Source organism: Mobula birostris, chromosome 15, assembly GCF_030028105.1.
Source record: "Mobula birostris isolate sMobBir1 chromosome 15, sMobBir1.hap1, whole genome shotgun sequence".
NCBI lineage: Eukaryota > Metazoa > Chordata > Chondrichthyes > Myliobatiformes > Myliobatidae > Mobula > Mobula birostris.
The window spans coordinates 50794104-50808991 of NC_092384.1; the positions used below are offsets into that span (position 1 = coordinate 50794104).

The following is a 14888-nucleotide window of genomic DNA, read 5'->3' on the forward strand; positions in this document are numbered from 1 at the left end:
GTGGTAGGGAACCTCATCAATGCCTCAAGCCCTTTGCTCTGGGTAAATGTCACAAATAGGAGGGAGGAAAACCCCATGATCCTCTTGGCAGGTTTTACTCTCCTCTGTCAGGTCTTGCGGTCTGATGCCTTGGAGTTTCTGTACCTCACAATGATGCAGCCAGTCAGGACAGCCTCAATGGTGCTCCTGTAGAAACTTTTTAGAATGGGTAGGGGAGCCTCGCATGCCTCACTCCCCTCAAAAAGTGGAATCCCTGATGTGCCATCATCACAAGGTCAAGCAAAGTTTGTCCCATAATGTTATTGGGCTTGGAATCTCAGGACTCAGCAGTGAAGAGGGAATGGTGGTGGTAGTCAGGAGAATGTGGGCTGGTGTTCCCACACACTTGCTGCCCTCGGTGGTTGGGACGGCAAGTTTACAATACTAATACCTAATTCAAAAGTGGAGATTATAGTGGAATGACCTCAGTCAATCAACCACAAACTAATTGGTAGCAATTAAAACAGATTCCAGGAATATGGTAGCCTGCCTTTGAGCAAATGCACTTGAAATTTTCAGATGGGCGTCTTTATCTATGGAGGTTTCTACCAAACATCAATCAGTTAGTTAATTTATTTTTAATTGGCTTGCATGTGATGAAAAATTAATCATAATTATACTGAACTTATTTTATAAAAAATACACCACCAGATTTCTTGTAATTTTATTAGGACCTTGCAGGGCTGCTTCACAGTGCTTAGTCACAAGTTGTAAATCTCTTAGAGAGGGAAATGTTAAGGGTTGGTTTAGAATTGTTAGAAAGCTTAAGGTGTTATGCAGAATATTTTGACCCAGGATAGGTGGGAGTGCAAAAGGCTTCAATATATTTTCAAAGCAAGAGAAAAGAAACTGCAGATGCTGGAATCTGGAACAAAAAACAGAACACTGAAAGAACTGGTGCGGTATCTGTGGAGGCAAAAGTGCTGATTGTTCGAGTGGAGACCGTGAATCGGGACTGCTGAGGGAAGAGCAAAGTGTGCAGGTGTAGATAAGTCCAAGTCAGGGGATGGGGTAGATGCTGGTAGGTGTTGGGTAAAATTGGGTTTGAAAGTGATGATGGGCATTTAGAACCAGGGGAGGGAGATGATTGGTAGCAAAAGATGGGGAGGGAATTTCAGGGTCTGAAATCGGAAAATTCAGCATTTATAACATTGGGTTGCCAGCTATCAATGTGATACACAAGCTATATACTCCTGATTTGCATTTAGCTTCTCTGAAGCTATAGAGAAGGCAAAGGGTAGATAGGTGGGTGTGGAAAGGGGAAAGAGGGTTAAAATGACATGCTGGAGATGGCTGTTGTGGTCAGGTGACAGGTGCTCCACACCTGTCTTGTACCATGTGGCAACACCAGGCAATTAGCCGTGTGGTGGAGTTATAGTGAACAGAAAGGTCTGGCACATGACAATTCTATAGGTAATAAAAATGTTTCAGCATTGGACATTGGTCTCTTTTCTCTGGAACTACAATTGGTGCCTTGAAAGCTGAAGGCGTAACTATCTGATGTGGATTACAGGAGGGGCAGAATTACAAGGGCTTGTATTCCATGGAGGCTAAAGGTAGTGGATGGGATTACAAAGATGGGAAGATCTGAGACTAGAGCTGGAATTGAAAGTCAGGGAATGGTCTGTCAGTTTCCTCAAGGTACCATGGATTTTCTCTTTCACTTTCCCAGCACTGAACACTCCCAGAAACCCTTTCGTTGAATTTTATATTATTATTTGGTTACATTATTGTCAAAATGTATCTCCTGTCTGTGATTTTATAGAAAATTTTTATTGTCAGTAAGTGTTTTGCTGCTAACAAACCTAGAGCCACAGAACTGGACAGACACAGGCCCTTCGGCCCATCATGTTCATGGTGACCCTTTTGTTCCTCTACAGTCATCCCACCTGCCCAGGTTAGGACTGTATCCGTCTGCTCCCTATTGATCGATGTAAATATCTATATAAATACCTCAAATATAATAACTCTATCTGATTCCATCACCGCCTCTGGTAGTGTGTTGTAGATGTGGGCCGCTGTGTTTAAAAAAACATCCCCAAGATCCTCATTAAATCTCTCAACTTTCATCTTAAAAATGTGCTTTCTCGTTTTTGTTTAATATCCTTACAGTGGGAAAACGTTTTGACAGTCTGCTGTGGCTCTCTTAAACTTGCCCTGTTGTAATGTGAACACAGTCACTGGAGTCACACAACTGGTAGATATGAAGTCGTCTTTTATTCAATAAAATGAGACACAGAAGGCATCATATTGAGACCCTTTCAGAGGAAGAGGCCTGTTTGACCCAACATTACATGACATTTTATATGCTAAAAACCAAAGGACAATTCTATATTTACAATGTATCTACAATGTATCCTTTGAATTTCCTATAACTTTCACACCTCCTTCTTTGCACCCACACTCCAGACATTGTTAATCAACATTTTCTGGTTTTTCAATTAACTGCTATTTTCACAGCTCTAGGAACCTATTGTCCAGAGCTACATTTTAAATTTGATCTACAGTCCATATTCTGATTGGTTGCTGAAGTTAATAATTTGCTGTATAGCCTAAGACCAGAATATGCTGTAACAGAAAAATTCCCTCATGTCACTACTCGGCCTCCTTTGCTGCAGGATAAAGAAACCCCGTCTATCCAATCTCTCCACATAACTAAAGTCTTCAAATGCAGGTAAAGTCCTGGTGAATCTCCTCTGCACCCTCTCCAGCACAGTCACATCCTTATCCAGAGCTGCCCGTGGTACTTCAAGTGCAGCCTAACCAGCAATTTGTAAAGTTGTAACGTAACATACTAACTGCCCTGTCACCCTGTGTTAACACTTCCAACGCAAGGAGGCTGCCACAAACAGACCTTGAGGAATATGCCTCTTCTGTCATCAGTAAGTTTGTGGATTACATTGATATCTCGGGAATGGTCAGACACAGCCCAAACAGAAGCCCTGGCTGAATGCAGGGGCACACTTCTACGAAATGTCCAGGTGACAGAACAGCTCTCAGAGCAGCCAGGAGAAACCTCACCTTAGGCATCACGAGGGCAAACATCCCCTGTGCACATAAAGTTTAGGAACACCTGTACGATAACAATCCTCAGTGTATGTGGCTGGTTGCATCACGTCAGGTGTGGAGGGGCCATTGCACAGGGCTGGAAAAAGCTGCAGAAAGTTGTTTGCTCCCTCATAGGCATGAGACACTCTAGCATCTGGGACATCTTCAAAAGGCAATGCCTCAAAGAGGCAGCATTCATTGTTAAGGACCCTCATCATCCAGGAACGCCCTCTTCTCATTGCTACCATCAGCGAGGAGGTACAGGAGCCCAAAGGCACACACTCAGTGTTGCAGGAGCAATTTCTTCCCTCTGCCATCAGATTTCTGAATGAACAATGAACCCACGAACACCAACTCTGTATCCTTCCCTCTCTTTTTGCACTACTTACTTAATTGTACTTCTTATTATTATGTATTGCGATATATGGCTGCCGCAGAACAACAAATTTCTTGATATATCCCTGTGATATTAAGCTTGATTGGTATTCTGAGTGTGTACAACAGCTCAGCTCTAGGTGGTCAGCCAGTGTGCAAAAGACAATAAACTATGCAGAGACAAAAGAAAGAAATAATAAACAAATAAGCAATAAATATTGATAACAGAGTCCTTGACAGTCTGCCCATAGGTTGCGGGACATTCCAATGATGAGGCAAGTGTAGCTGAGTGAAATTATCCCCTTTGGTTCAAGAGCCTGATGTTTGAATGGTAAGAACTGGTGGTGTGAGTCCTGAGGCTCCTGATGGCAGCAGTGAGAAGAGACCATGTCCTGGGTGCTGGGGGTTCCTGATGATGGATGCTGCTTTCCTGTGACCACACTTCATGTAGATGTGTTCAATGATGAGGAGAGCTTTAGCCATGATGGAATTGGCCGTATCCATTGCTTTTCGTCGGATTTTCCGTTCAAGTGTATTGGTGTTTTCATACCAGACTGGGACTGTTTGTCCCACTGCCATAAGGGAGGAGGCTACATAGCATCTACACCAGGACCACCAGACTCAAAAACGTTTACTTGTCCAAAGCAGTAAGACTAATCAACACCTCCACCACTACTTTATTGTTTCCTGTCAGTCACCTTACGTACAGCCTAGCATCACCTTATCGACATACAATCAATCTATGTCTATAATTATCTTATGTATTTATATCTATTGTGTTTTTTATTACTATTGTATTCTTTATATTGGTGTGGGAGTTTCTTTTTTGTGCTGCATCGGTGCAGAGTAATAATTACTTTGAGCTCCTTTACACTTGTGTAGAGGAAATGACATTAAACAATGTTGAATCCTGAATCTACCTTTTCCTGTGTGCATTCAACACGTATTTAACTTTACAAAATACATTCCATTGCACTTGTTCATGTGATGGACAATACCTCATCTTTCATCTGGGCTTGTTTCAGCCTGTAAGACTTTATACCGAATTTTCCAGATTCAGGTCATTTGCTCCATCTTTCAGCTTGTAGTAGGGCTGTTCGTTTGTATTTGCCAGTCCTCTCTTCCTTTTTTCCTTTCATTCATACACTGATGTGTTTCCTAGTCAGACACTGTCACCCACACTTCACAACATTATCAACACTGCTGCCGCAAAGTTAACAAATTTCACAACGTATGCTGGTGATATTAAATGTGATTCTGATTCTGACTTTATACGCACAAATGATTTAATTTAATTCTGTTATATTGTTATTGTTCCACCACACCTCTCTGCTACAGACTATCTTGCTTTCATAAGTGCTGAACAGGGTCTTCATCTGAAATATCCACCTTTGTGTTGTCTGCAAATTCATCAACCGTTCCTTCAGCATCATTTGCTCAAATAATGTAAATAAACTGAAAAATGTGAAAGCCCCTGGCACACCACTGCCTATATTTTCCCAACCTTTGCCAGTGGTAATTGGCGACTCCCTTTGCCTGAAAATCATTGGGATTGAAACGGTGACATTATGGGATATGGAATAAAAAGGGGGAAAATGAGGTTATTCAATTTGGCAGAAAGATAAACACAAAAACTACATTTTAAGGTTTGAGAGATTGAAAGGTGTTGGAGTTCAGAGGGAAGGGACATGAGTGACCCATGAGAACGTATTGAGATTGAATATCCCTCCTACCCGTCTCATTCTCTCTTCTCCCCTCCTTCATTGGCAAGAAGATACAAAACCTTGAAAACTCGCCACCAGGCTGAAGAACAGCTGCTGTCACACTGGTAAAAGACTCTTGAAAGGTACTCTTGCATGAAAGAGATGCACTCTTGATCTCACCATCTACCTCATTGTGGCCCTTCATAAACACAAGATTCTGCAAATGCTGGAAATCCAAAGCAACACACACAAAACGTTGGAGGAACTCCACAGGTCAGGCAGAATCTATGGAAACGAGTGAACAGTCGACGTTTCGGGCCAAGACCCTTTTTCAGGACTGAGAAGGAAGGTGGAAGTTGCCAGAATAAAAAAGTGGGGGGGGGGAGGGGAAAAGGTCAATAGAAAAGTCAGTAAGGACAACATCTGCACATTGAATTTTTAAATGGAAGTAAATCTGGAGCTATTCCAAGGTTTAAATGAACGAGCAGTCCGTTTTGCACTCCACGCCCTTTGCTTCTTTGGAATTTGACAGAGTGAATCAATAATTTCTTTAATAAAAACAGGGTAAATAAGCCAGATGTAAAATCTGCTGACAAATCTTTGCAAACCACCACATTGCCAACACCATGCGCATCAGAAATTGGAAAAGGAAATGTGATTGTGTACGATCATGAAATGTACTTAACATTCCAACGAGGTAGAGGGTGACAATCCTTTGTGCTCTGTTTAAATTCCTTTGTGCACTAATGTCGAAATATGTGAGCGCACACACTCCTTAGAGGGAACTTTGGAGAAGAGGTATAAGGTCAGAATGGGGAATAGAGGAAGGGGGAGGGTAATTTGTTTACTGGAAGGAAAAATCAATATTGATGCCATCCAGTTGGAGGCAAACCAGACAAAATATAACATGTTGCCCCCTCCCTGCGGTTGGCCTCATCTTGGTACAAGAGGACCAACATGTTGGAAAGGGAGTGGGGATCAGAATTGAAATATTTGGCCACCAGGATGTCCCGCTTACGGTGGATGGAGCGGAGGTGCTTGGCGAAGCGGTCCCCCAATTTACGATGGGTCTCACTACTGTAGAATAGTCCGCATCGGGAGATGGATGACCCCAGCAGATTTGCAGGTGAAGTATTGTTTCACCTGGATGGACAGCCTAGGATCTTGAATTGAGGTGAGGGGGGATGTGGATGTGCAGGGGTAGCACTTGGGCCACTTTGCAGGGTTACGTGCCATGAGGGAGATTAGTGGGGAGGGGCGAATGGACAAGGGAATCACAGGCGGACTGATTCCTGTGGGGGGGGAGGGGAGGTAAAGATGTTTCACGGTGGGGTCCGTTTGGAAGTTGCGGAGGATAATATGTTGGATGCGGAGGCTGATGGGGTGGTAGGTAAGGACAAGAGGAACCCCACCACTGTTAAGGTGACGGGAAGATGGGGTGAACACGGATGTTTAGGAAATGGAGGAGATGCGGGTGAGGGCAAAATTAATAGTGGAGGGAGAGAAATCCCATTCTTTAAAGGAGGAGGATATCTCTAGTGTCCTGGAATGGAAAGCCGTGACATGGGAATTGATGGGGTGGAGGAGAAGAAATTGAGAAAAGGGAATAGCATTGTTTGCAGGAGATAGGGTGAGAAGAGGTATAGTGGAGATAATCGTGGGTTTATAAAAGATGTCTGTTGACAGTTTGTGTCCAGAAATGGAGACAGAGAGATCGGGAAAAGGGAGGGAAGTGTCAGAAATGAACCAAGTGAACTTAAGGGCAGGATGGAAGTTGGAGGCAATGTCAATGAAATTGATGAGCTCAGCATGGGTGCATGAAGCAGCACCAATGCAGTCGTCAATGTAGCGGAGGAAGAGTTGGAGTATACTGGCAAAGGCTTTAAACATAGAGTGTTCTATGTAACCAATGAAGAGGCGGGCATAGCTGGGTCCCATGAGAGTGCCCATGGATACCCCTCAGGTTTGAAGAAAGTGGAAGAGCCGAAGGAAAAAATGTTCAGGGTGAGGACCAGTTCTCCCAGATGGGGAATGTGGTGGTGGAGGGGGTTTGGTTGGTTCTTTTGTCCAGAAAGAAGCATAGAGCGTTGAGCCCTTCTCGATGGGGGTTAAATGTGTATAGGGACTGAACATCCATGGTGAAGTTGAAACAGTCAGGACCAGGGAGCTGAAAGTTACTGAGAAGATCAAGGACATGATAAGAGATGTCAAAGCCAAAGTTAAAGCAAAGGAGAAGGCATACAAGGAAGCAAAAATTAGTGGGAAGACAGAGGATTGGGAAGTTTTTAAAAGCTTACAAAAGGAAACTAAAAAGGTCATTAAGAGAGAAAAGCTGAACTATGAAAGGAAGCTAGCAAATAATATCTAAGAGGATACTAAAAGCTTTTTCAAGTAGCTTTTTCAAGTATATAAAGAGTAAAAGACAGGTGAGAGTAGATATAGGACAGATAGAAAATGATGCTAGAGAAATCGTAATGGGAGGTAAGGAGATGGCAGAGGAACTGAACGAGTGTTTTGCATCAGTCTTCACTGAGGAAGGTATCAGCAGTATACCGGACACTCAAGGGTGGCAGGGAAGAGAAGTGTGTGCAGTCACAATTACGACAGAGAAAGTACTCAGGAAGCTGAATAGTCTAAGGGTAGATAAATCTCCCAGACCAGATAGAATGCACCCTTGTATTTTGAAGGATATAGCTGTGGAGATTGTGGAGGCATTGGCAAGATCTTTCAAAAGTCAATAGATTCTGGCGTGGTTCCAGAGGACTGGAAAATTGCAAATGTCACTCCACTATTTAAGAAGGGGGCAAGGAAGCAAAAAGGAAATTATAGACCTGTTAGCTTGACATTGGTGGTTAGGAAGTTGTTGGAGTTGATTGTCAAAGATGAGGTTACGGAGTACCTGGAGGCATATGACAAGATAGGCAGACCTCAGCGTGGTTTCCTTAAAGGAAAATCCTGCCTGACAAACCTACTGCAATTTTTTGAGGAAATTACAAGTAGGCTAGACAAGGGAGATGCAGTGGATGTTGTGTATTTGGATTTTCGGAAGGCCTACAACAAGGTACCGAACATAAGGCTGCTTAACAAGATAAGAGCCCATGGAATTACAGGAAAGTTACATACGTGGATAGGGCGTTGGTTGATTGGCAGGAAACAGAGAGTGGGAATAAAGGGATCCTATTCTGGTTGGCTGCCGGTTACCAGTGGTTTTCCACAGGGGTCTGTGTTGGGGCCACTTCTTTTTACATTGTACATCAACGATTTGGATTATGGAATAGATGGCTTTGTGGCTAAGTTTGCTGATGATACAAAGATAGGTGGAGGGGCCGGTAGTGCTGAGGAAACAGAGAGTCTGCAGAGAGACTTGGATAGATTGGGAGAATGGGCAAAGAAGTGGCAAATGAAATACAATGTTGGAAAGTGTATGGTTATGCACTTTGGTAGAAGAAATAAATGGGCAGACTATTATTTAAATGGGGAGAGAATTCAAAGTTCTGAGATGCAACGGGACTTGGGAGTCCTTGTGCAGGATACCCTTACGGCTAATCTCCAGGTTGAGTCGGTGGTGAAGAAGGTGAATGCAATGTTGGCATTCATTTCTAGAGGAATAGAGTATAGGAGCAGGGATGTGATGTTGAGGCTCTATAAGGCGCTGGTGAGACCTCACTTGGAGTACTGTGTGCAGTTTTGGTCTCCTTATTTAAGAAAAGATGTGCTGATGTTGGTTAGGGTTCAGAGAAGATTCACTAGAATGATTCTGGGAATGAGAGGGTTAACATATGAGGAACGTTTGTCCGCTCTTGGACTGTATTCCTTGGAATTTAGAAGAATGAGGGGGGACCTCATAGAAACATTTTGAATGTTGAAAGGCAGAGACAGAGAGGATGTGGCAAAGTTGTTTCCCATGATGGGGGAGTCTAGTACAAGAGGGCATGACTTAAGTATTGAAGGGTGCCCATTCAGAACAGAGATGAGAAGAGATTTTTTTAGTCAGAGGGTGGTGAATCTATGGAATTTGTTGCCACGGGCAGCAGTGGAGGCCAAGTCATTGGGTGTATTTAAGGCAGAGATTGATAGGTATCTGAGTAGCCAGGGCATCAAAGGTTATGGTGAGAAGGTGGGGGAGTGGGACTAAATAGGATAATGGATCAGCTCATGATAAAATGGCGGAGCAGACTCAATGGACTGAATGGTCGACTTCTGCACCTTTGTCTTATGGTCTTGTGGTCTTATGAGAAGTTTCACGGACAGAGGTGGCAAAGGACTGAACCAAGGGAGACAGAATAGATCTTCTGTATCTACTTTGACTGTACCTCAGTGCCTGTGACAATAATAAAGTCACTATCAGTGACAAAGATTGATACTGTTTGGATGTCGATGGGAATGAGGGTGACAGGAACAACCATTATCGTATTAAATGGTGGAGCAGGCACGAGAAGCCAAATAGCCTTATTTTGCTGCTACTTATCCTGTGGTTGTATTATTAAAAGAATGAGTCCCGAGCCAAATCCAATACCCAGTTACGCCATTTTGTTCAACGTGCACTGTTCCATCATGATGCTAATATTGGCCTCTCCTTCCCTTTCTATTAGTTGCTGAGGAGAGTGAATTCAGACCAGCCTAGAAACAAGGGTAAAGATTCACAGGGGTTGCCTGTGATTTGTGTCACTGGTCCCTGAAACTTGAGTTACAAATGTTTACTATGCCATGGTATTCTGCGGTGTTGTAGTCTGGGCCAGGCCCATCTTCTCCCGTATTGAGTACATGCCCCCTGGATGCTGCTGACTGCTTTCCACACCTTGGGCGTGCAGCCCATGCATCTGCCAAGTATTGCTCCTCCTGACTTACATATACACTATTTCCTATTATCTTGAAATCTGTTGCAAAGTGTCATTTCTATCACTTCTACGTAGAACTGTTTCTGGTGAAAGCTGTGGGAGGCTTGAGCCACATATTGAAATATGGGCGATCAGAAGGTAAATCTTTGTCCCTTGTGACATGTGTTTAGAATGTGCAAAGTCTATGTCATCCAAGCACAAAGTACACTGTTATAATTTAACATCTGTAGTTTGCATGAAGGTGTTTCTTCTGTAGAAATATTTAGTCAGGTAAGTGTTCAGATGATGATCTGCTTAAGTGTTATTTTCCTTTTTCTTTTTGTAGTTCACTTCAACTGCAGTGAACAGAATGGCCTGGAATTCCAAACAGATAATCCCTCTTTCCAAGTGGAATCTGATGGAAGGGTTCTTGTTAGTGACGTTCCATCAACAAATCAAACCAGCTTTATCATCGTTGCATCAAGCAAGGCAGAAGATACATGGAAAACAGCCGTTACTGTCCTAATAAATGGTGAAAAGGTAATTTATCAGAGATTTTGGAGTGAATGGTTGAATAGTTATGACCAAAGTAAATGCCAAAGCGTTGCAATGTTAAACAGTTATTTTAATGGGGTTTGATAAATTGATGAAATGATTGATGAATGGGAACATTCCAACTTGAATGATTGTTGTTGTGAAATCGTGAAATCCAGCATTTGTGGTTTTTAATGTAGAATGAGTTCAAAGTAAATTTATTATCAGAGTACAAAAATGTCACCATTTACCACCCTGAGGTCCATCTTATTGCAGGCAATCACAGTAAATATGACAGACACAATAGACTCATTGAAAAACCACACCTAACAGAGCAGACAGTCATTACTGCGTAAACACTGTGCAAATACCCAGACAGAGGGAAAAATAATAAATATACAATAAATATTGAGAACATAAGATGATGACTACTTGAAAGTGAGTTCAGTTCAGTGGGAACAGCTCATTGATGGGGTGAGTGAAATTACTCCCTGGTTCAAGAGCTTAATGGTTGAAGGGTAATAAATGTTCCTACACCTGGTGGTGTGGGTCCTGAGGTCTCTGTACTACCTTCCTGATGGCAGCTGTGAGAAGAGAACATGTCCTGGGTGGTGGGGGTCCTTGATGATGGATGCTGCTTTCCAACAACAGTGCTCCATGTAGATGTGCTCAATGGTGGGGAGGGCTTTACCCATGATGGACTGGGCCGTATCCACTACTTTTGGTAGGCATTTCTGTACAAGGGCATGGGTGATTCTATACCACGTTGTGATGCAGACAGTCAATATATTCTCCATTACACATCAATTGAAGTTTGTCAAAGTTTTAGATGACATGCCAAATCTTTGCAAACTTCTAAGAAAGTAAAGTCTCTGCTGTGCTTCCCTCATAATAGCACTTACATGTTGGACCCAGGACAGATCTTCTGAAATGATAATGAGGCCTTAAAGTTACTGACCCTCTCCACTTCTGATCCTTTAATGAAGACTGACTCACGGACCTGTGAATTCCTCATCCTGTAGTCAAGGAATATCTCCTTGGTCTTGTTTGTTGACATTGAGTGAGAGATTGTGGGGTTGTGGTGCCACTCATCCAGATTTTCCATCTCCCTCTGATGTGCTGATTTATCACCACCATTGAATTTGTCTATGACAGTGGTGTTATCAGCAAACTTAAATATGGCATTGGAGCTGTGCTTAGCCTCACAGCCTTAAGTGTAAATTGAGTAGAACAGGGGAGTAAGCACACAGCCAATTAGTACTTGTACTGAGGGAGATTGTGGAGGAGATATTGTTGCCAATCCAAACTGACTGGGGTCTACAAGTGAGGAAATGGAGGATCCAATTGCACAAGGAGGTATTGAGGCCAAGGAACTGAAGCTTATTGATTAGTTTTGAGGGGATGATAGTATTGAATACTGAGCTGTGGACAATGAAGAGCATCCTGATGTAGTATGTAGATTTGCTGTACAGATGATCCAGGATTGAGTGAAGAGCCAATGAAATGACATCTGCTGCTGACCTGTTAGAGTAGACAAGTAGTAAACTAATTGTAAACTATCTTCTGATTTTTGAGCTACAGGTGAAAGGTTCTGCAGAGGACAAGTCAGATGTACCAGTGCTCATGTGGCCTTCACGGTTTTCTCATTCTGCGTTGAGACGAAGGAAGCGAGATTGGGTGATCCCAGTTATCAAGCATCCAGAAAATGAGCGAGGCCCATTCCCGAAGTTTCTTGTACAGGTTTGTCTTTATAGTTGAAATTATAGTTTAATTCTGTGTTGGTATATATATATATATATATGTATATGTGTGTGTGTGTATATATATCCCACATCTTGCCAGGACTTAGCTCAGGCTTTACCTTTCACTGAGCAAGCACACAAATCTGAGATGTGCTGAGCGGCACATGTCAGTTGTCAGTCAATGTCATTCAGATGTGTTGTCTGTCACTCAAATTCTTGTGCTTTTTAATAAAGTGTATGACCTTTCTGTAACCTCGGCTTCATGTGCAAGGACCATTGTTCTTTTCTGTGTAAAATGTATAAAAAGTGGTATGAAATGTTTTAAACGTTTTAATTGTTTTGATTTCTTGGCTTATTATCTACAAGATTTAGTCTGTTAATTAACATGGTTTTTGGATGTCAGGTCTCCTAGAAGTGACATCTGACAGCAATTGACATTAGTTAAAGGGTCAGGTATATCAGAGATGGCATTAATTCTTTATAAATTGCTTTCCTTACGGTTATCAATGAAGATCATCACTTTGTTGACCACAAATTCCATGCTAATTAATTTCATATTTTGCAGTAATTTCAAATTTTGCTGAAGCCATGCATTTCAGTTTATTTTCTCTTATGAGGCCCTAATATTATTTAAACTAGTCGTCAGATTTTCTGCAAGTAAGTGGAAAGAAATTATAGCATACCTCTCTGTTACTACTCATCGTAAAGCTGCATTTAGGGCAGCAGGGTAGTGTAGAGGTTGGCACAACGCTTTACCAGTGACCTGGGTTCAATTCTTGCCACTCTCTGTAAAGAGTTTGTATGTTCTCCCCGTGACAGCATGGGTTTCCTCCGGGTGCTCTGGTTTTCTCCCTGAGACAAAAGGTGTACCAGTTTGGTAGGTTAATTGGTCATTGTAAATTGTGCCAAGATTAGGCTAGGGTTAAAATTGGGTTGCTGGGTGATGCAGTGTGAAGTGCCGTAAGGGCCTATACTGCTCTGTGTCCCAATAAGTAAACAAAGAAGTAAATTTCCTCACAAGTGTAGTGAACCCAATCGTTGTGTTCAGAGTAAATTCTTTACACAAAGTCTGTTCGTTATATTTGAAATAGAATTGTCAATGACACAGAATTACTGGGTGTCTTACAAGTAACTGGGAAACATCTTAATGTATGTTAATCAAACCTTTTTGATTTGAGTGTCATTTTTAAAATTCTGTTTAAAAACTTCAAGGAAGTATTGCTTAGAAGATAGAGGTGCAGGTCATCATTCTTCTGAAGTCACAGTTCTTAGTTTTATGTATTCATATATTTTGCATTACTGAGTAACAATTCTTTTTTCTTAAAATTACACTTGGGAGAAGTTAATTTCTCTACATCTTGTAAATTCTGTCTTAGCGCATCCTGTGTATTTATAAAATAAGCTGTTTTCTGTACATATTAAGAAAAGCTCTTTGTAAAGTGTTTTAATTGATCAGGTTTCACTCTTGTTAAGCTTACTTTACCCCATCTTTCTTTCTGTCTCTTCTACCTACCTTTAGAAACAACAGTGGTGCAGAACGCATGTTGGATCTACAAATGAGTGATATAATGTTTGAAATCCCGGTTCCAAAATGAGTTTGTTATTAGCCAGCTAGTGCTTGGGGGTGTTCAGCAATAAAGAACAGAAGTTATTTTCCTGGAGCTAAAAGTAGCAGGAGATGTTCTAATCTCTCCATTTAATCCTGCTCTCACTTGCTGTCACAACTGTCACCTTTACCCCTGCCCGCAAATCCTGAACTTTTTCTTAGTCTTCTCATCAGGAAACCTGTCACCTCTTTGTTCTCCCCAGTTTGCATCCTTTTGACTTGGATCCCCTGATTTTCAGCCAGGGTTGTTGGAATATTTATGAGGAGATGATACCGTGCATATTTCCTTCACCTGGCTCTCTCAACCTAATTCAGGCAATTTAGAAAAAACATTGAATTAAATATGGGACTCCTTAACCTTAAGTGCTTTTCAGTGATACCTTGAGGCAATTCACAATGAACATTACGTTAATGGGTCCTACCGAAATGTCAACTGTACTCTTTTCCATAGATGCTGCCTGGCCTGCTGAGTTCCTCCAGCATTTTGTGTGTGTAGATTGGATTTCTAACATCTGCAGATTTTCTCTTGTTTGTCGATACATTAGTGAGTATTTTACTCTGACTTGTCGCAATCTGCTTGTCAATATTATGCTGACATTTCTTTTTCCTCTGAACAGATCAAGTCCGATCGGCAAAAAGAAACAGAAGTATTTTACACTATAACAGGCCCAGGAGCTGATCAGCCACCTGTCGGTGTTTTTTCTGTAACTAGAAACGACGGTAAAATTTCTGTGCATAAACCTTTAGACAGAGAAGAAAGAGACAAATACAAAGTGAGTTTCATTAATTATAATCCTTCCTGTACCACAGTGATTTATAGTAGAAAGTTAACTTTGTTCTCAATTATTTCTCTGTATAAGACTGATTCTTGATTCACACAATGTCAGTATAGTATTGCTCAAGTAACTGAGCTTAAAATTTGAGGGACAACACTTGTTTGGACAGATCACAGTATCAGACGGTTTTTGCTGTAATTTGTTATCACAACCTCCTTGCCCTTTCCCATGCTAATTCATCAGCTCTA

At 41.8% G+C, this 14888-nt stretch overlaps 1 protein-coding gene across 1 annotated transcript in view; it reads left to right on the top strand.

The window, feature by feature from the left end:
* LOC140210625 (B-cadherin-like) overlaps positions 1 to 14888 on the top strand; it is a 60744-nt gene that overhangs the window by 20267 nt on the left and 25589 nt on the right. The window contains exons 3-5 of the mRNA XM_072279758.1: positions 10329 to 10522; positions 12098 to 12256; positions 14482 to 14637. Coding sequence (XP_072135859.1) covers positions 10329 to 10522; positions 12098 to 12256; positions 14482 to 14637 — 509 coding nt within the window. The remainder of the gene's footprint in view (positions 1 to 10328; positions 10523 to 12097; positions 12257 to 14481; positions 14638 to 14888) is intronic.